Here is a 22,328-nt window from a genome sequence, read left to right as displayed (position 1 = left end):
CAGGCAGAGACTAGGAAGACTTGGAACTGGGCTGAACCAGCAGAGATGAGAATGACTTGGAACTGGGCTGAAACAGCAGAGATGAGGATGACTTGGAACTGGGCTTTATCAGCAGAGATGAGGATGACTTGGAACTGGGCTGAACCAGCAGAGATGAGGATGACTTTGAACTGGACTGAACCAGCAGAGATTAGGATGGCTTGGGACTGGACTGTACCAGCGGATACTAAAACGACTTGGATCCTCAGCGACAGGAGTGTAGGCAGAGCTCCAATTAATTCCCTGGAATTCCTCCAAAATGCCCTCAATGATGGATGCTGTTGCACTAATACTCTTGTTCACACTTTGAGATGTCCTCGGGCTCCAGGACGAAATTGGCCTCTGTCAAACACTCTGGCTTGATATTTGTAGTGGCTCTGGCTCTGAGTCTGCAGTGGGCTCTAGCTTATGCTCCGTAGCGGGCATGGCTGAAGGCTGGCTGGGCTATGGGTCTGGAGTAGGGCAGACGGTGTATGGCGAGTCACACTTCACCAGCATCCAATCCACATACTCTGCAAAGCTCCCTTGAGCTCCCACTGGCAGGCATGCCTTTGACTGCTTATTGAAGCTGGCGTTAAACAAATATGCAGAGCGAGCGGTCAGGATACTGAGTGAGGCATGCCAGAATGAGAAAATCCCTTGTGTGATCTTTGAGGGAGCGATCACCCTGCTCTAGCAGGAGCTGGCGAACAGCGGGATATGAATATTTCCATCCCCCTTGTACCGTTTTAAATCCTTTCTGGGTCTTGCTTTCTGTAACGAGTGGTTGTGTGTAGCAAGATCCACAATAAAGATTTGTATAATAAAGATCAATACAAAAAACTTTATTAAACACTCTGAGAAAAGCACAGCCAAACAGGGAACAGGTGTGTAACTAATCAGGAACCATGACAACTAATAATGAACGAGAACTCAGGCAAATAGTGCCAATAAAAACTATGAAAACAAAACTAAACAGAACAAGACAAGAATGTGTGTGTGAGTGTGTGTTTGTGTGTGTGTGTGTGTGTGTGTGCGTGCTTGCGTGCGTGCGTGCGTGCGTGCGTGCGTGAAGTAAAAAAGTGCACAGCCATCATTCATGCTAGTGGGTCAACTTTGGTGTGGTGAGCAGAGCAAGACAGTGAAGGTCACACTTTCACAGACTCTAGTCTCTCTCTCTCTCTCTCTCTCTCTCTCTCTCTCTCTCTCTCTCCATCTGTCTGTCTCTCTGCTCTTTCCATCAATCTCTATAAAATGATATCTTCCTCTGCCATGCATTTTGTTGTTCTCTTAACTGGGATATCTTAGTGTTGTTTTGAGTTGCAGTGTCTTGCTCACGTGTATAATTTATATGTCTGTTGTGTCTATATTGTGTGCTTTCACACTTTCTGGATTTCTGATTTGTCAGAATCATTAATTAATTATTTGTCTGAGAGTTTAATGTTTTTAATTTTTTTTTATATTTTAGTTCCCCCCCTCTGTCTTCCTATTGCTTTTGGGGCAGCTTCTGGCTTTTTGTCTCAAATTACTTTGAATTGTCTGTACGAAGAATCTGACCATGGCTATTTTTTATTTAACTTTTAATCAATTTTAATTCCATTAAAAATGTCTTACAGACATTTAAAATCCCTTGCCAGTGTTCGTTAAGTAGCAATGATATATTATGATTTTTTTTTTTTTATCATTTTGCATTTTTATTTTATTTTTCCTGTTTTCATTTTAATTTTAATTAAGGTTTAGTAATCTTGTTGTGTGTTTTTGTCATTTTTTTATAAGTATTCTTTAAATGTGTTTGTAGTTTTTATTAAAAAAAATTGGGGCTTTAATTTATTTGGTTTTAGTACTTCAACCATCTAAATTAAAATGCGAAATATTGCCTATTTGTTCAGTCTGTTCCTCACACAAAGTATCAAATGACTTACAGTAGAGCATTCTGTCATATTGACTAACTGTTATGATACTATTACAACTGGCAGTAAAAATCATCACTATATTGTATGAAAAAGCATGGCTTGGACAAAATGTGTTTTATTGAAGAAAGAAATAACATGAATTAGGGTGAATAAATGAACTACAGTGGACAGCAATGAAGATGAAGTCAAAATCGGGTGCAATAAAGTGTGATTTCTCTGGCGTTGGATGAAGGTCCCTCAAGCAGCTTTTGTTGAGGAGCGTCACTGAAAGCAGATATCGCTGATCAATAAAAAGTGTTCGCTGCTCTTCCTCCTCAGGCCATCATCATGTGTGGATCTGAGTACATGCATGCGTCTGGAGGAGGTACTGTGGGCAGCCTCGGACCCCTTTATCAATCAGGATTTTTAATTATACACATCCCAGCTGACAGCTAGATTAGAAAGCAATCGACGTTATCGGCCACCAAATCTAATTACTGTTTATTGACAGATAAGAACGCGCTCCTTTCACTTTCCAAAATGAGATAAACTTCCTTTTAGCCTCTTCTGGTGTGAAGAGGGTCCGACACGCTTACTGTCCATGAAAGACTTTCTAATGACTTGCGTGTTATTATGGGATTAACAGTTTTGGTGTTTGGTGTCATTAACACAGACTCAGTCATAGTGGTTGACCCATGAGGGTTTTCATTGGCCGAAACTAGACATCAGCACTGTTTAATTACAGCAAATGAAACGTGTCTGGTTCACTATCTGTGTGAGGACTCTATAGGCGTAATGATTTTCATACTGTACAAACTGTATATTGCCGCTTACACTAAACCTACCCATGATCACACACACACACACACACACACACACACACACACACACACACACACACACACACACACACACACACACACACACACACACACACACACACACACACACACACACACACACACACACACAAAGGCAAAACTTTTACGCACACTATAATGTTCAAAAGTTTGGCGTTGGTGAGATTTGTAAATGTTTGTGTAAGAAGTCTGACCAAGGCTGCTTTTATTTGATCAAAAATACAGTCAAAACAGTAATATTGTGAAATATCATTCCAATGTAAAACAGCTGTTTTCTATGTGAATATAAATAGTAAAGTGTAATTTATTCCTGTGATCAAAGCTGAATTTTCAGCATCATTACTCCAGTCTTCAGTGTCACATGATCCTTCAGAAATCATTCTAATATGATGATTTGCTGCTCAAAAAATCACTTATGATTATTATCAATGTTGAAAACATTTGTGCTGCTTCATATTTTTTTGGAAACAGTTATACGTTTTATTTTTCAGGATTCTTTCATTAATAGAAAGTTCAAAAGAACAGATTCTATTCGAAATATAACCTTTTGTGACATTTTAAATGTCTTAACTGTCACTTTTCATCAATTAATGCACGTTAATGTTTTATCACAATACCTAGTGTCATGACTTTGAGTGTAAGTCTATATTGGCTGAAAGAAGTGTAAATTAAACAAACAGTCTACCCTGTTACATTTCTCTTGGCAAATTTAAAATGTATTCATTCAACCTGCGATGGCAAACTGGGGGTTTTCAACACATAAACACATTAATCACCCAATAAGATGTTACGTAAATATAGCCAAATTACTTTTTTTCATAGAATGAGCATTAAATGATAATCTGCCTGACTTGAGTAGAGCAGCTGGTCTATATTACTGAGTTGATTTTATGTATGAAGTGACACTCTTCTCTCTATCATTGCCACATTAGACACTTTACTGTTTAAAAAAAGCTGTGAAAGAGCCTCAGGTAAAGCCGGCCTAAATGATTGGATTATTGTCCTTCCATTTGGCGGCGAGATAATGACTGAATGATAAACATTGCAGTGTATAGATTTTCTGTCAGGTCCCATGAAGTAGACATCCTCATTTCTTGAGTATCCCCCCCCCCAATCCTCCTCACACACACACACACACACACACACACACAAGCTCCAAAACACAACCAGAGTGAGAGAGAGAGAGTCCATTCAGAGATTCAAAAAGCACTTACGGCCTGCTGTCCATTTTTGTTAAGTGAGTAAATCTGAAACCGGACCAAGGCACGGGTCTCCCAAATGAAATTTTGTTGGGATGGAGTGGACTGAGAGGAACGGACAGAAAAACACAGTCTTATTTGGTTTAGTGATGGAAAGAAAAATGTTTGGGTTTTGAATTATGCAACGTTCAGAGGGACAGAGGTTTAGATTAATGCTTGATTCGAGGACATATTTCACTGAGTCTCGACTGTCTGCTACTCTGAACGTGAGTGACTTTAACTGGGTTTGCCATGATGTCGTAATTCACTTACGACTGCGGGGAAAAATGAGTAGATATCAGGAGAAGAACACACTGTTTACCACACATGACCCCCGGGAAGCCTCCCGAAATATAGTGTATGATGCTTACAACTGTATTGGATCAGCATGATGAAGGTTTATGGGAAAAGCAGCTATCCATGTTTATTAACTAAAGTGTTTTCATATCTTCTGTGGTTCTGAAAGCATCCTTGGGATTTTGTACAATTGTGCAATCAAATGTTTGACATCAAACACGAATGAAGGCCTATAAGTTGTAAATATATTTACACTGTAAATAATTATTTTCATGATTTCTTATCACAATGTTTTTTCTTTTGTCAAATCAATTTAGATAAATGTAAAACTCAAACTCAAAATTGAGTTTCTGTTGATTGAACAAATCTCCTTTATTATCTTAACTCAATTTTAGAATTTCAGTGAGCTCAATTTTTTAGACAGCCAGGTAACTTGCGTTTTTTAAAGTTAAAGGAACAATAATTATTACAGTGTAGTCTACATATGTCTAGCATGCGAAACAGTTCTTACTAACAACAGATAACATTAAAACAATTAAAATAAAACGTTTAAATAAAACAAAAAATTACAAAGAAACGGCAAGTAATGCAGTTAATTAAATGTGAAATTTAATTTGATTAAAAAATGTAAAATTAAATTTCAATTAAATGTGAAAGTAGAAAGACGGAAAAAGTATTTTTTTGTAAAATATATTTTAGAAAAATCAAGACATCTAGATTGTGTTTGCCTGTGCAATGTTGCAAGTTATATTTGCTTCTTATCTGATGTTTTTTTTGTCAGTAAAGCAAGTTGACTTGACAACTTCTCAGTAAGGTTTTCTGAGTGCTCTCAGCCACTAATAGAAATGTTTGATTTTAAAAAAAAAAACACCATTGACTTATGGAGTCATTAGTTTACTCATAATAACTGCTGTCTCTCGTCCCTAACTTCACCTTGCAAATAAATCTGTTTAAATTTAATATTTGCAGACAGAAAGCTAATTTATTTTGCATTTATATGTAGTGTTCTTTGAATTAAGATGTAAGGCTAAAACAAATAGATGTCATGAAGTGCTTGCTCGTTTGAGTGATTAGTGGTTGAGTATTGGTGTGTAAGTTGTGGTGAAACAGCACTCCCTCTAGTGGAGGAATCAGCCTCATTCACAGTTTCAGACTCACAATCAGATTTCATTCTTTATGATGTTTAAAACAGGATTTATGAATAAACTACATCTCCATATCTCTGAACAAGCTCTGCTCGCATACTTGCTTATCTCTCTTGTTCTCAATAAATGGAAAAAAAATCTCTAAACAAAAAAGCTTTAACATTGTTTTTAGAGAGCATTTTTAACTTTAAAATAAAGAAGCTGCAAATTACCTCAATGTCTTAAACTATATGATGGCTTACAGGTCAAAACAGCCATTTTAAAACTACTGGTCGTGACATTTAACCCCGCGATTATAACAGACAGCAGCTGAGCTCAGCTCAGTCCAGACGTTCTGACGTTCTTCTGATTTATTCATCAGTGAAATACACCCGATCAACACCACTAACTAGTGCTCTAGTGCACATATTCCTGCCTCTCATCACTGGTCAGGACTGTAGCTGATAGAAAGCTCAGGGGTCAATGATTTTTAATATGATGCAATAGTCATTGAAATAAGTCTATGCTTCTTGTAGAATTTACATGAATTTTTTTTTTTTTTTTTTACAAATATTTGGGGAACATTCTGTGTTTGCTACACTCTTAAAAAGTATAGGTTCCAAAATAGGGGTCATAGAACAACCATTTTGGTTCCCAAAAAACCTTTTAGTGAATCGTTCTAAAAAGAACCTGCAAGCCAGTCTGTCAGTATGCTAATATAATTGTTTACAATAAGTGTGTCATGCCCCAGCAACCCAAAAAAAGGGTTTGAACAAAATCCTATAAATCATTTCCCTCCAACTTTACACATTAGTCTGAGTTCAGTGAATCATATAAGGACATTTTTGACAGCTTTTCAGCAAAAGTTAGTCAGGAGGATTACAAAGTTTGTAAGTCAAAACAAAAGTAGCCTACAGCATTATTTTACATTTACATAAGTACAAACATTATTATGAAACAGTTTCAAGACTTCAAAGTCGTCCTGAAACGAAGTCTTCCCTATTGGGCTGAAACGCGTCTCGAACAAGAACAAATGTGGGCGGGGCTTGGGGAATCGATTGGATGGTTGTGGTTTGCTATTGGTGGATCTCATGTGAGTGACAGGTTGACCCGCCCTCATCATTAGAGAAGAGAAGAGATGTTGCAGGATGTTAATCTGATTCAAGGTTAAATCATTTATAATAAATACTGCAATATTCCAATAAAATGGTTAATTTCATGAATATTTAAAATTAAGAAAGTTGAGTATTTGACGTTAAGTTTGGCTAACAGAATTCGATCCCGCTACACGAACAGCCCCGAAGATTACATAAATATATTATGTCTGTTTAAAGTTGCACTGTTTTGCATAAGTCGCGGGTTAAGTGGGAGGAGCTCGTCATATATGAGCGTCGCGTGCGTCGCGTGGCTCCGGTAAACGCGCGCGCTCAGTCGGAGATGGACACGCGCCTGAGGATGAGCTCCGTGTGTGTGTGTGTGCAGGTACACTCAATATCTCAATACCTCCCGTCTTCTCCTCTTTTCTGGAACATTTACACCCTCAAATATCTTCTCTTTCTGCTTTCTCTTCTTCTATCTGTTTAACGGGAACTTTCCATTCACACACTCCGCTGTGTTTCACTCTCATTTATTAAAGCTCGATCATTTTGCTTTTGCTTAATCAGTCAAGTATTACTGTATTGCGTTGTTTCGTTTGTTTAATCATGTTTTTAACACAACTGTGTAAATTATTCAGCGAATATCACCAAATCCACGTCCGTTGATCGCGTGAAGCTCATCATATATCATCTACACAATACAGTTCGATCAGTCTTTTTTTCTCTCCCTTTCGTAAGTTTTTGTGCGAGCGTTTTACTTTGCAAAACTGTCTTTAGAAGTGAGGTTAATCGGAGACACTTTCATTTAGATACATTTGGAATGTTATTCATATATACAATAAATTTAAAAACAATACGTTAGTGTTATTTTGATATCATTAATGCTCGTTATTTTAGCCTATATAAGTCTAGATAATAAACATGTGCAGTCAGACAGATTCAAAAATATTTAATTAAAACAATCTCGGAATAGAGAGTATACTTATTTATAATGCAGTGAAAGAGCTGAAATAAGCAATACTTTCAGTGAAACAACACACTCACATGATGAGCTTTACTGCATTTTCTCTTTTTATTATGTTGAATTTGAGTTCAAAACTAATCTGAGAATGGGAATAATAACTACAAACTGTAACTAATGCTTGGGATCTATACATAAAGTCATTGATTATAAATTAAACACAACTTTCATTGCAATGCTCTAAATACGAATCAGCTTTTACTTGGACATCATCAAACTCTTTCTTTGCAATATAGCCATAGAATTAGATTGAAATTATTATTTTTTTCACTAGCAGCTTCTTTTCTCAGAGCAGAGGCATGTGAGGTGTGTGTAGAGCTAAATTAAATCTAGAGATATCTCGTCATTTAACACAAGCATAGTATCAGCGTTTGATATCAAATCCTCTGTAACATAAGACCAGACCTTAATAAGCATTCCAGAGGGATTCTACGCAAATCATATGGATTAGGTTCGTGGATGAATGACCTTTAATTCCATGTTTTTCAATTAAATTACTGTATGTTCTTGAATCCCAGAGATATCAATCATCTGCTCCATATCAATGATACAGTTAAAAAAAAAAAAAAGCACATGCAGATTCCCTCACAAGTATTGTTACGCTCATGTCAGAGTTTTGTATTTTGTTGATGGTTTATTTGTAAGTATGTGCACTTTTAGATTAAACTGCTTGTCAAAGAAATGAGGATATTTACAAGGAACTGATATATTTTTCAGTTTCTTACAGTATTCAGATGGGACACCATCTACATGTATCGTTGTTTTACACTCATTTTCCGAATTTAGTCTGTGTTTATGATGAATACGTGGAGTTTTCTATCTCAGGGCTTGCAGTGAGACGTGAGTGATGATCAATATGGATTGTGTGATGTTTTATATTGATTATGGAAACGTGAGCAGGGCGGGGTTCCCATCCCGATCCAAGAGCTTCTGTGCCATCATATGTCGAGCCATAAAAATGCACAAATCAGCTCACTTAACATCTGAATGATGTACATTCATCAACATGATTTAGTTTGTACTGCATACCTGTTACCCAGCATGCTTCACCCTGTGTGTGTTTAATGCTGTGAGTTTCAGCTGTTCAAACCGGCCACTTGTCATGCGTGTGGTTTTGTTACGGCTCTCTTCTGATTCTCCTCGTTGCACGCTTATAAAACGAGAATGAAGCGCGAGTGCCTGTGAAACGGCTTCTGCACTCTCTGCATTCTTCAAGGCTTGATCAACACAGAGATTTCCAAAGCTTCTCTGCTTTTGGGTGTCCACTCTTGGCCTTATACGACTGGAAACCGCTCGACATTTGCTCTCAGTTATTTTTAAGCAGAATTTCATAAAACTCAGAGAATAATCTTCAGTGGGACTGTACCTGCATGTCAGAAGTGTAAACTGCATCTCTCCTGTTTTTAATATTTCACGACACTAGATGAAAGAGATCATTTAAACCAACACACTAATATTTGCAGTTTACTTTCAGTGAACATATAATTGAATATAATATAAAATAATAAAACAAATGCATCAAAAGTAAAATATAAGTTTTGCCACATTTGCATCTAAATGCACTTACATTTTAATAGTTAATTAACACATGCTTTTGCATAACATTTTACAGCTAACACAATACGTGGATGAGCACAGATTTTTCAAACTCTCATTGCAAATAGGAATCTTATTATGTGTAAAATAAACAAAACAAGGTAACACTTTATTCAAGGTGTCCTTGTTACAAGTAGTTACTGTATAATTGCATGCAACTAACCTTAAACCAAACCCCAATCCTAACCCTATAGCAAGTGTGTGTATTTAATTATTACTACACTGTACTTAAATGCATAATTACACTGTAACAATGACACCCTAAAATAAAGGATTACACTGTATTTAAAGGTGTCCTTTGTTACACTGTTATTATACATTTTAAGTACTGATTAATATTAAGAAATAAAGGTTTTCCTCCTCACATTAAAATAATGTTGTTTTTTTATAACAGTTGCTTTTCGCTGTTACATAGTATTTTCTCGAGTCTGTTTTGTATGTGTGTGTATGTGTGTGTGATCAGCTGTGGGAGTATTTATTTATTAATAAATATTTAGGTAACACTTTATTTTAGTGTCCTTGTTACATATGTTACATGTACTTACCATAGTAATAACAGTAAATTATGCATAATTACATGCAACTAACCCAAATCCTAATCCTACCCTAACCCTGTAGTAAGTACATGTCGTTGCTTAATATTACTCAGAACTTAAATATATAATTACACTGTAACAATAACACCTGAAAATAAAGTGTAACCATTATTTATTATAATTAATTAGTCCATGTATTTTAATATCATTACACAGGACTTAAATGCATAATTACACTGTAACACAGGAACATTAAAATAAAGTGTAACCCAAAAATAGTAATAAATAATAATCAAGGTTTTCCTCGTCATATAGGAAAGAATAATTTGTTTTTGTGCTGTTATATAGTGTTTGCTTGAGTTTGTTGTGTGTGTGTGTGTGTGTGTGTGTGTGTGTGTGTGTGTGTGTGTGTGTGTGTGTGTGTGTGTGTGTGTGATCATCTGTGGGAGTATTTCAGCACACAGCCCCTCCCCCTGCTCACTCCCCCTCCCCCGTGGCCCCACCCCTCTGCATGTTTAAGCCCCACCCCCTCTGCGTGTTAAGCCCCACCCCTCTGAGGCATCAGCCAACAGCAGCTGTTCCATATTCATCAAGCTCTTCAGTCTTAAAGAGACCGACACTGAGCGTGCACACACTCATTCTGCCTCACACACACTCACTGTAGCGCTCGTTCTCTCGTTCTCTCTCTCCGCTTCACCCTGATCTGATCAGACCCCCTCCCCCCCCTCCCCCCCCCCACACACACACACATGCGTACCTGAGTCGGTGGGCTGCACTGCTGGAGGGTCTCTCCACCTCAACTTTCCTGAAGGTGTTCGCTGGTGGTTTACGGGGAGAGCGAGTGTCCGGTGTATCCGCTTCTCTTCTTCTCTTCCTCCTGGAATGATAACACTGGGCTGATGGACATTTCCGAACTTTGCATCCCTGATCCTCTCAGCTATCATAACCAGTAGGTGCATCTTCTCTCTCTAATGCACTAACTCCTGTGTTTGCTTCTCAAACTCTCTGATAGTACAGTTTTCCTGCTCTTCCTGAACTTTACTCCTGCTGTCTGTCATAGGGATGCCGTGCATTTTCTGCTTCACACGCATGTTCTCAGATTCAGACACTTTTCTCGTTTTGCTTAGATTGTTTGTTTCTTGCAGTGGGACACTCTTCTAATGCCTCGCTTTCTGTGTGTTTGAACACAAGTCTCACGGGTTCTGGCCTCAGGCAGACGCACAGATATGTGTTTATAAAATGAAGTGAGTGAATGAGAGGAGACGTGGTGAATAAGGGTGTTTTTGAGTGTCCTCAGAGGACGCCTGGTGTCCCGGGGCCGTCTGAGATCAGGAATAATGCACTCGCTTTATATAGACTGGGAAGTGGCCACTTACAGGAGTCGTCGTCTTAATATTATTTTTCACTGAAATCAAGTTGCTTTGCCTTTTCATAGTCTTGTTATATTTTTTTGTTTCAACACGTTTTCTCACAAATTGTCCCGAGCCACTGGCACTTTATGAAACATAAACATTGCATACAGTATGTCACATTTACACAGGGTTTTTGAAACAGTAAACTCAGGCTTAGCTTGCGGTTGGGTTGTCATAAAAAAAATCAACATTGAGCGTAATGTGCACTAACTCCACAGATGGATTTTTTGGATATGGATTTGTTCGTTTACTCTTAGTAACATGTAATGTCACATCAGCAGCTCTCTCACATAAAGAAATGGGTCGAATTCAAACTGTGTGTGTGTGTGTGTGTGTGTTTGGACTAAAATAGACTAGATTACACTCAAGTCAAGTCTCTTAAACACACATATTTTAAGTTGCTTTGTAGTTTTACACTAAGACGGATTACAAAGGTTGAGTAGAGCTCCGATTCCTCCACGCATGCATTTCTACTATCACATAATAAACCCTTTGTGTTCGGATTATATTTAAAATGCATATTTTTATTTAGGATAACAAAATATTCTATCTCTGCTAAAATTACGAATCATAAATAGTCTGATACTGATACTGAAAACTAAAGCTCGATTGAATTATTATTAAGAGTTTGTTAAATGTTTTAAAAAATGCAGTCGATTTTTTAAATCTTCATTAAATATGTGTCTAAAACACCATCATGTTACACTTTTGTTACTGTATCTGTTAGAGTCTGTCCTACCAAATTATTTGATCATATCATAGTTATTAGAATATAATACAATCAAATTAACAGTAATACAGTGATTATATTACATCATTATTTTTGCATTGAAAAACAATAAATAGCCCTTTTTTATTAGACATTACAAATGATCACACATTTGCAGTTACATCATAGATGTAATATTAATGTAGAGTGATTACATTTATTAATAGAGGAACCTGTTTTAAGCATTGGACATCTATACATTTATTCGTGTTTAATAAAAAAAAAAATCGACTTTATTTAATTTAGTCAAATGTTTTAGGGATCGGACTGCGCATCTATACATTTATTCGTTTTTAATTAAAAAAATCTGCTTTATTTAGTTTTAGCCAGTCTAAACTATTTTTGATTGAATAAAATGAAGTGTGTTTTACAGTTTAGTCAGTATTTAACTGAGCTTGAAGGGTGTGTGATGCCGGGGCTGATGGGATTGAACACGCCTGACCTCAGATGCACTGGATCCACTGGTAAACGCAGTGAAGTTGAAGATCTGGTCACTTTGACGTCTTCTTCTTCTTCTTCTTCTTCTTCTTCTTCTTCACTCGTCTGGGATATTCTGACTCTATATAGACCGACTCTCCTCGTTCTCTCCGATCCCGGCCTCACTCGCAGTGTTTTCTTCGTAGGGATGACAGGATTATGTCTGTATGCATAAGCACTACAGGACAAATTCAATTGAACAATTGTTTGACTTCATTACCGAGTTGGCGAATCGAGCACAGAAAGAGCGTATCTCTCTCGCGCGTTTCCTTCCCTCCGATTTTATCTCATTAGGTTGAGAAAAAAGCAGCTTTGGGAATTGCATTAGTGCATCTTAAGTTAAAAGCTGTGCGCTCTTTGAGCAAGTGTTTCAGTGCTGTTGGGCTAATCAGATTTTTGCTGTCTGTGAGGAGATGCTATCGCGAGTAACCAAAGCGGCCGGCTCTCACACTATCCAGATGGGATCAGCTTACAGTAATTTGGTTTCAGAAAACATTACTCACACAGATCCATGGCTGTGGTCAGCCCACATATTCATGAGCTCTGGAGAGGGTTTCGATTCTCTGGCCAGTCCAGCTGACCTCTGGCCAAAACCAGCAGTTCGCTTTCAGAGCGATGCTTTTATTAAAGCAAACACGCCATATAATGTTTTCATGTCTGTGTTTATTCTCCACACATGCTCTGCTGAGCGTCTATTGTGATCCGAGCGCGTTTAACCCCAATTCACACTCTCTTACTCTCTCTAAACAGACGTTTTTTTGGTTAGTCAGGCAATGAATCTCCACTAAGGCATGTTACACTCATGAATGTTCTTTAGTTGCATATGCACTCTAAAAATGCTGGGTTGTTTCAACCAATGTTTGGGTCAAATATGGACAAACCTGTTGGGTTTAAAAATGTAATTAAAAATTTTAAACCAACGGTTGGGTATGTCCTTATTTGACCCAAACATGAGTTGAAACAACCCAGCATGTTTTAGAGTGTGTGGTTCTAAGAAGAACCTTAAACATCAATGGAATCTGTCCACTGCGGTAAAGATGTTCCTGACATTTTTTTCTTTTAACAATGGTTAACTGAAAGGTTTCCGAAATGGTTTTTCCATGACATCACTGCTGATTTTTTTTTTTTTAACCTTTATTTTTAAAAGAGTGTGAAAATAAAAGTTCCGAAAAGGAACATTTCTAGAACATTTGAATAATCTAAATTATCTTTTTGGAATAGAAAGATTCCATGGATGTTGGATACCAATAAAACACCTTCATTTTTAGGAGTGTATGATGTCAAACAAGAGCTGCAAAAATCTGAAAAATTTCTAAAATTCCAAAATCGATGTTTATTGAGGCAGAAGGAGTGTATTGTAGTGCGAGCGCTGTGTTTTCAGCGTGTCTTGACGGTTGGGTCACTTCCAGCCCTCATACACAAACACACACACACCCTGCGTCAGTGATCCGTCCGCCCGACGTCGCCCAGCTCTCTCACACACACACACACACACACACACACACACACACACACACACACACACACACACACACACACACACACACACACACACACACACACACACACCCTGCGTCAGTGACCCGTCCTCCCGACGTCGCCCAGCACTCTCTCTCACACACACACACACCCTACGTCAGTGACCCGTCCGCCCGACTTCGCCCAGCGCTCTCTCTCTCTCTCACACACACACACACACACACACACACACACACCCTGCGTCAGTGACCCGTCCGCCCGACGTCGCCCAGCGCTCTCTCTCACACACACACACACACACACACACACACACACACACCCTGCGTCAGTGACCCGTCCTTCCGACGTCGCCCAGCGCTCTCTCTCTCACACACACGCACACACACACACACACACACACACACACACACACACACACACACACACACACACACACACACACACACACACACACACACACACACACACAAACCCACCCTGCGTCAGTGACGATCCGTCCGCCCGACGTCGCCCAGCGCTCTCTCTCACACACACACACACACACACACACACACACACACACACACACACACACACACACACACACACACACACACACACACACACACACACACACACACACACACACACCCTGCGTCAGTGACCCCACCGTCGCCCAGTTCTCACCGCTTAACCTTGGTATCCTCACTCGCCTTGAAAGATTTAAAAATAAACCCGCTCTGTTAGTGCTGAGGATAATACATCTGCCAATGCATGCTGTGTGGGGGTTCTCGCGCACACACACACACACACGCACACACGCACGCACACACACACACACAAACACACACACGCACACACGGTCAGGTCACATACTGTCACCTTATTTACACCTGAAGAGTTTATGTTAGGACCAAAACAATACATTTTCTCACAGTACTCTTTGTATCTGAGTGTAACTTTGGGTATGAGATTCCTCCCATATTAATGAAGTTTCAGGCTTTTAAATTCATTCATTTGAATTATTAAAAAAAGTTTATTAATAGAAAAATATATTTTTTGAATATTGTAGTTGTATTTAAGCGATATATGTGAACTACAAGTTCCTCTCTAGTGGCATGCAGTGGATGTTGATAGTGTTTTAGTTTTTATTATACATTTTACATTTTATATTTTCAGTTTTAATTTTGGTTGTAGTAATTTTGCTGTGCGCTTTTTTATTTTCTTTTTTTAAATGTGTCTATGCAATTTTTATTAATTTTTATTTCAGTTTTAGTTCTATTTATTTTAGAAATTAGAAAATTTTAAATTTTGCCTTGGCATCTAATTTGGTAACAATTTTTTTTTTAATTCAGTAAATGTTCTTTTTATTTTATGGTTTTGGAATTATTGAACTACAATACCCGTGTTGGCATGAAATGCTGCATATCCTCTCACATCCTCCACCCAAATCACTCGCTCTCTATCGGCATCAGTCGCAGATTAAACCATCCCAGTCGCCTCCTGATTTGCTCGCTAATCAAATGTTGTGTGGGAAAATGCTAAGTCCGCTAATTTACACTTGTGTGTGTATGTGTGTGAGAGAGAGAGAGAGAGAGAGAGAGAGAGAGAGAGAGAGAGAGAGAGAGAGAGACAGAGAGAGAGAGAGAGAGAGAGAGAGAGAAGCGTGAGGCCGAACACACGTTTATGTGCGGGCGTTTATCAGGGAATGCTATTGGTATTGAGCGGCCAGTCGTTTGAAGGTTATGTTTCTGAGCAGTAATTGAAATGCAAAATAACATTAGGATCGATGGTTAGCTCTGTTTATTTATGAAATCAATATTGAAACGGCTCTGATTCCAGCTGACAGTTGAATTGAGTCACGCTCGACGCTGGGGGGTTTAGGAGGAAGTGACATCATCACGCTCGACGCCGGGGGGTTTAGGAGGAAGTGACGCCATCAAGCTCGACGCTGGGGGGTTTAGGAGGAAGTGATGTCGTCACGCTCGACGCGGGGGGGCTTAGGAGGAAGTGATGTCGTCACGCTAAACGCTGGGGGGTTTAGGAGGAAGTGATGTCGTCACGCTAAACGCTGGGGGGTTTAGGAGGAAGTGACGCCGTCACGCTCGACGATGGGGGGTTTAGGAGGAAGTGATGTCGTCAGGCTCGACGCTGGGGGGTTTAGGAGGAAGTGATGTTACGCTCGACGCTGGGGGGTTTAGGAGGAAGTGATGTCGTCCCACTCGACGCTGGGGGGTTTAGGAGGAAGTGATGTCGTCACGCTCGATGCTGGGGGGTTTAGGAGGAAGTGATGTCATCACGCTTAACGCTGGGGGGTTAAGGGAGAAAGTGACGCCATCACGCTCAACGCTGGGGGGTTTAGGGAGGAATTGATGTCGTCACGCTCGACACTGGGGGTTTTAGGAGGAAGTGATGTCGTCACGCTCGACAATGGGGGGTTTAGGAAGGAAATGATGTCGCCACAGGTGTGTGAGGTCCTGTCGAGCTCGATTGCTGTGCTCTGACAGGATTCTGTGGTGTGTGTGTGTGTGTGTTCTTCTGTCCCATTGAGATTGGTTTGCATGCAGAACTAATAATTAAACAAAAGTAAAGCATTTTCTTACCAATCAAAACCTTGAGGTCAGTATGATTTATGAAAGAAGTCTCTTCTGTTCACCAAGGCTGCATTTAGCCTGATCAAAAATACAGTACAAATAGTGAAATATTATTGCAATGTAAAACAGCGGTTTTCTATGTGAAAATATGGTAAAGTGTAATTTATTCCTGTGATCAAAGTTGAATTCTCAGCATCATTACTCTGGTCTTCAGTGTCACATGATCCTTCAGAAATCATTCTAATATGATGATTTGATGCTCAAGAAACTTTGTAAATATGTATTTAAATGTACTGACCCCAAACTTTTGAATGGTAGTTTATGTTCAAATAGTTTCTGGTTTGTTAGTTTAATGGCATTGGTAGTTTGTAAGACACTGTGACAAACATTGATCTGTTTGTTTGTGCCACTCCACATGTCAGCTTCTGACTCAGCCAATCACGTGAGTTTGGGGGCGGGGCTCGAGTCTTTGAGTGTCTTACTGTAAACCTTCTGTTCGTTTTGCAATTCAGCTTTGCGCAGAAATGACATACTTCATCTTTAATATTGTTATCTTGATCTGTTAGTCAATCCAAGTGTCAATTCAAGTAAGAATATTCAGTGATGTTCACATACAGTATTTACAAGCAGCAAACAAGAGTGTAAATATACTAAATAAGATGCACGAGTGTTTTAGAGCAGCGCTTTTTGAAATGGTTTTGATTTTACTCTGGAAAACATTTTATTTTACAGTACATGTACTTCAAGTGGGTAATATAAGGTAACTACATGGGTTTAGGGTTAGTACCTAGTTAATACCCACTTATTGTAACTATTGTAAACATTATATGTACATGGGAACAGGACTGTAAAATAAAGTGCTACAGAAGTGCGGTTGTGTATTTCTACTTAGCCTGTCCATGTCTACATGTGTCTAATATTAGCAAGTGTGTCAAAACACAGTTCAGTTTACTTCCACACACAACATTTAACATCAAATCCAAAGATATGAAAAGTTGATTAGATCATTTATTTTTCTATTCCAACTATACATAGTTTCATGCGTCTACTCTTCTCTGGAGGCAGACCTACAGAAATTTAATTTAATTTAATTTAATTTAATTTAAATATATAAATACATACATAGGGATAAATGACTTGATAAAACAAATATAAATAATATTTCCTGCATTTAATCCGGAATATATTTTTATTAAATGTTTACTTAAATGTATTATTTTCTGTATTTATTGTTACATTTTTTAAATTATTTTTAATTAAATAAAATAAATATAACAAATGAAAAAACAAAAGAATAAAAAAATACAAATTTAAAGAACTAAAAATAAATGTACAAATAAATACAGAAACTAATAAGTGACGGATAAAAGTAATACAATAATAAATTCAGGAGCACATTTATATAAACGAATTATATTTGTTTTTATCAAGTAATTTAATATTTATGCACACACACACACACACACATATATATATATATTTTTTTTTTCTTTTCTTTTTTTTTCCTTTTTTTTCTGCAGGTTTGTGCCTCCATACTCGGTTGATTAGTATTTGAATTCATTGTGAATATCTTCAGCATGTGGATCAGATGGAGATGTGCTGTTCGTGAAGGTGAAGCGTTCTCCCGAGAGTTCGTCACACGCTAGTCATTCACAATCCAGGAGTTTCCACGCTGAGTTGCGTTCGAGCTCGTAATGCTAGTAGTAAAGCTGGCTTTTCTTTTCATAATCTGATCATCTGGTGTCAGTGTATGTGTTCATCACACATGACCTGCAGTGAGTTTCCTGGAATGTATTATAAGTATGTTGTAGGTACAGTAGGTACTAGAATATTTCATATCTGTCATATGTTTAGGTGCTCATTCTGTCTGATTTGATGCAAAGCGTTGAACAGACATTACAGTGAAGTACAGTAGTGCTAGTTTACAGAGAAGAGTGCAACAATTACATTAATAAGCTTTTCATTTAAAACATGAGTCACACTTTATATTAGGTGTCTTTACTATTATGTACTTACATAAAAAATAGTTGGTAACACTTTATTTTACAGTGTCCTTGTTACATGTACTTACCATAGTAATTACAGTAAATTATGCATAATTACATGCAACTAACCCTCAACCTAATCCTACCCTAACCCTATAGTAAGTACATGTAGTTGCTTAATATTACTCAGTACTTAAATGTATAATTACAGTGTAATAATGACACCTTAAAATAAAGTCTAACCAAATATTTTTCTACTGATTATGTTGCTGTTGTACTGTAAATCACTTGTGCTGCTATTGAGGTGGATACGGGTCAGGTTAGTACAGGTTTAGTGGTATGGGGCAGTTTAAGGGTAAAATAGTGTGATTATAATTACAAAAATTAATTACAGACATACAGTTTTTTTTTTAAATAGAAGTACAATGCAAAAGCATGCATGTTTACAATAAGTGCACTGAATCAAATTATTAATTTAAATGCCGATACATAGTAAAGACACAAAATATAAAGTGGGTATAATAACTAAAATGAAATAACCCCCTAAATAACTTAAAACTGAAAATTACTTGAAATATTACATATTTTGTTTACTTTTGTCATTGTTACGATATGATTATATATTTAAATACTGAATAATATAATTTAAAACGTGTACCTACTAGGGTTAGAAAAAGGATTTGGTTTAGGGTTAGTTGCATGTAATTTTGCATAATTTACTGTTATTACTACAGTAACTATGTGTAGCATATGTAACAAGGACACTGATATTTCTGAAGTGTGTTTTGGGATATTAGAGTGAGTTTTCTGGTGAACATGTTACTCTGTTCTCTTCTGAAACTACTTTAAACTCTGCCTGGATCCATTGATCGAGTTTGTGGTTTGTGTCGTCACTGTAAAATGACCTCGGAATTGTCAGCGAGGCAAGCTAAAAATAAAAATCCTCTACTTGCACATTATTATGCATTATAATATTGGTGCATATAAGTAAACATAATTAAAACAAACAGTTAGACATGTCATGATTTTGTAACTAGATTTCAATTGCACTTCATTTTAAGTTGATGTTGTTACACTAATTACACACAAAAAGTGCAAAGTAATACATTAGTTAACATGAACTAATAATGATGAACTGCAATTATACCGCATTTATTAATCTTTGTTAATGTCAACATTTACTAATGCATTATTAAAATCAAATGTTGCATTTGGTAACATTAGTGAATGCACTGTGAACTAACATGAACAAACAGTGAACCGCTGTATTTTTATTAACTAACATTAACAAAGATTGATAAATACTGTAACAAATGTATTACTCATTGTTAGTTCATGTTAGATAATACATTAACTAATGCTAACTAATAAAACTTATTGTAAAGTGTTACCAAAATCATTAAGCTAAAAAATATTGAGATATATTTTCAACTTTTCACCCAACCCCACTAAACAACACTTGAAATGAGTGCAGAAACTGTACAATAATTTCTCACATTAATGATATTATTATTTTGTTGTGGTTAATTAGTTGAGAATCATATTTAAAGTAGGTTTTGCATGCGGGTGAAGATGCATGTATATATTTCTGTGTTGTTGTCATGTGTGTTGATGAGCTCAGATATGTGCGTTGCCGTAACGATCATATGCATCCCAGATAACTAATTATGTTCCAAGTTTGCAGTTATGAAAATCTTATTGCTCAGAGTTTTCTGAACATTCCAAACGTCTTTTTAAAAAAAAAAATGTTTTAAAAAGGTTTTCTTCTGGTTATGTGAATGTTAAGGAAACATTCCATTTCATCACTCTTCAAACATTATTAGAATGCTACTTTTGAATAGAGATGCACCGATTACAATTTTCCTGGCCGATTCCGATTTCCGATTTTTCTTTGCGTTAGACCTGCCGATACAGATTGTAGCCGATTCCGATTTCATTTTTTCTAACCACTTTACAGCACACACACACACACACACACATATTTATTTTCTATCTTTTCTTTTATAGAACATAGAAAATTTTTTGAACAGATAATTGCTAAATATTTAAATATATATGTATTAAAAAAAAAGTAGAGAAACATACGCGCTGCTCACGCTTGCGGTGTGAAACGGCTGTAATTCACGAGGTTTCCTACATGTGCGTTCCGTGTGCACGTGTGATGCTGATGTTGCGCGATGTTAATCATGCGGCGTCCGAGTGTATTTGATCGGAAACTCAGACTGACCGGCCGCGTGAAAATCACGTGAAAATCGGCCAATTCCGGTCATCAGCCGATCAATCGGTGAGAATGTTCTCTGAAGATTCCGAAACAACAAGTAGTAACATTTGAAAATGTTACCGAAAAAAACTAAAACATTCCATGAACGATGTATAAATGATGTTTTTGTTCTAACGTTCTGAAAACATTATTTAATACCAGATCATTTTGAACAAAAGTTAACGTCTGTTCATAACTTTGAGCCAGAACGTTCTCTGGGATCCTGTACTACTTGACTGAGTTTCTGTTCACAATGTCATATGATTATTATGACTGCAAGCTTGGTTCACAGAAGACACTATGCAATCGAAGTTTATGCTATATTCTCATTGAGGTAGTTGGATAAGTGTGTGTTTGTGTGATACACACACAAATAACAACACAGTCCTGTTCAGACTAAAGACAGGCCACATGAATCATACACTCATCCGGCTCTGTGTCTTACATTAGGAGCATATTTGATTTGGCGGCTAATTATTAAGCAGAAAAATGAGGAATGTGCATTATTTCTAGTGTAAAGAGGGAAAAAGGGGAACGATTTAAAAAAAAAACCTTCCCAAGTGTGTTCCTCGCGAGGAATGAACTACTTTTTCATATGATGAACTGTTCAATTCAAGAGGGATCTTCAGTGTTGAGCTCACACTCGTTCACATGTTAACTCTTTCACTGCTATCACAGTACTATTACTATTATACTGTGTATTATTACTAATAATACACTATAATACACCTCAATATACTACTATGTATGAATGTGTATATATTAATATTTTTTCACACACACAGACACACAATCACTCACTCTCACACACACGCGCACGCACACACACACACACACACACACACACACACACACACACACACACACACACACACACACACACACACACACACACACACACACACACACACACACACACAGGTTCAAAAATATAATAATGAACAGCAGAATTTAGCTTAATATTTGTGCTGAGACTCAAAACGAATTTTAACTTTTGCAACAGTTCATTGTATTGAATCATGGAAATGAACTGATTCAGTAAAACGATGCCGTTTGAGAAAGATGAGATGAATATAGGAGTGCATGTGATTATTGCATCAGCATGTGTAAAGTGTGACAGAAAACAGTGTAATTACTGGAAAAGCAATGCAGTGAAGTGTTGTTACTTTAGTTAGTTACTGTCCAACAGTGTGTGTGTGTGTGTGTGTGTTTGACTTTGATTTCACTTGTATTCAGACAAGCTGTCATTATTGAACATAAAGTGTGTGTTAGCTAAAACACTAATGTCTAGCGGTTTTCCTACTGTATGTGGCTGATCATAAGCGCTAATAAGAGCCCCAGTGTGTGAGTGAGTGAGTGAATGTGAGTGAGTGAGTGTGTGTGAGTGTGTGTGTGTGTGTGTGTGAGTGAGTGAGTGAGTGAGTGAGTGAGTGTGTGTGTGTGTGTGTGTGTGTGTGTGTATTGGTGTGTGTGTGAGAGTGTGATTGAGTGTGTGTTTCTCCTCACCCGGATCCTGAGCGCAGGAAGGACGCTGCGGGTCGATAGATGCGATCTGTTTCTGTGCTGCTGCGGGTGTGTGTGTGTGTGTGTGTGTTGAGGCTCTAGTGATCTCATAGCTTCATAAAGCCAGACAGACGGACTAAATTTAATCCTCGGTCCGGGAGTTTAATTGCAGGTCCGCAGAACCGGGCCGC

General features: G+C 37.7%; 1 protein-coding gene across 3 annotated transcripts in view; it reads left to right on the top strand.

Moving 5' to 3' along the window:
- The window catches only part of esrrb (estrogen-related receptor beta), a 115,395-nt gene that overhangs the window by 20,531 nt on the left and 72,536 nt on the right, over positions 1 to 22,328 (top strand). The window contains exon 1 of one of the 3 annotated variants that reach the window (XM_077238532.1): positions 6,776 to 6,911. The exons of 1 other annotated variant lie outside the window; for it this stretch is intronic. Coding sequence is in view for 1 of the 2 variants with exons in the window: in XM_077238531.1 (XP_077094646.1) it covers positions 10,579 to 10,628 (50 nt within the window). In the remaining variant the exon portion in view is untranslated. Of the gene's footprint in view, positions 1 to 6,775; positions 6,912 to 10,421; positions 10,629 to 22,328 lie in introns of those variants that run through there. One more of the 3 variants, XM_077238531.1, reaches the window with a different exon arrangement.

Source organism: Siphateles boraxobius, unplaced genomic scaffold, assembly GCF_051911475.1.
Source record: "Siphateles boraxobius isolate OS27281-9 unplaced genomic scaffold, OSU_SipBor_1 22, whole genome shotgun sequence".
Taxonomy (NCBI): Eukaryota; Metazoa; Chordata; class Actinopteri; order Cypriniformes; family Leuciscidae; genus Siphateles; species Siphateles boraxobius.
The sequence above is the reverse complement of the archived record's forward strand: the minus strand, read 5'-3'. Positions and strand labels throughout refer to the sequence as shown.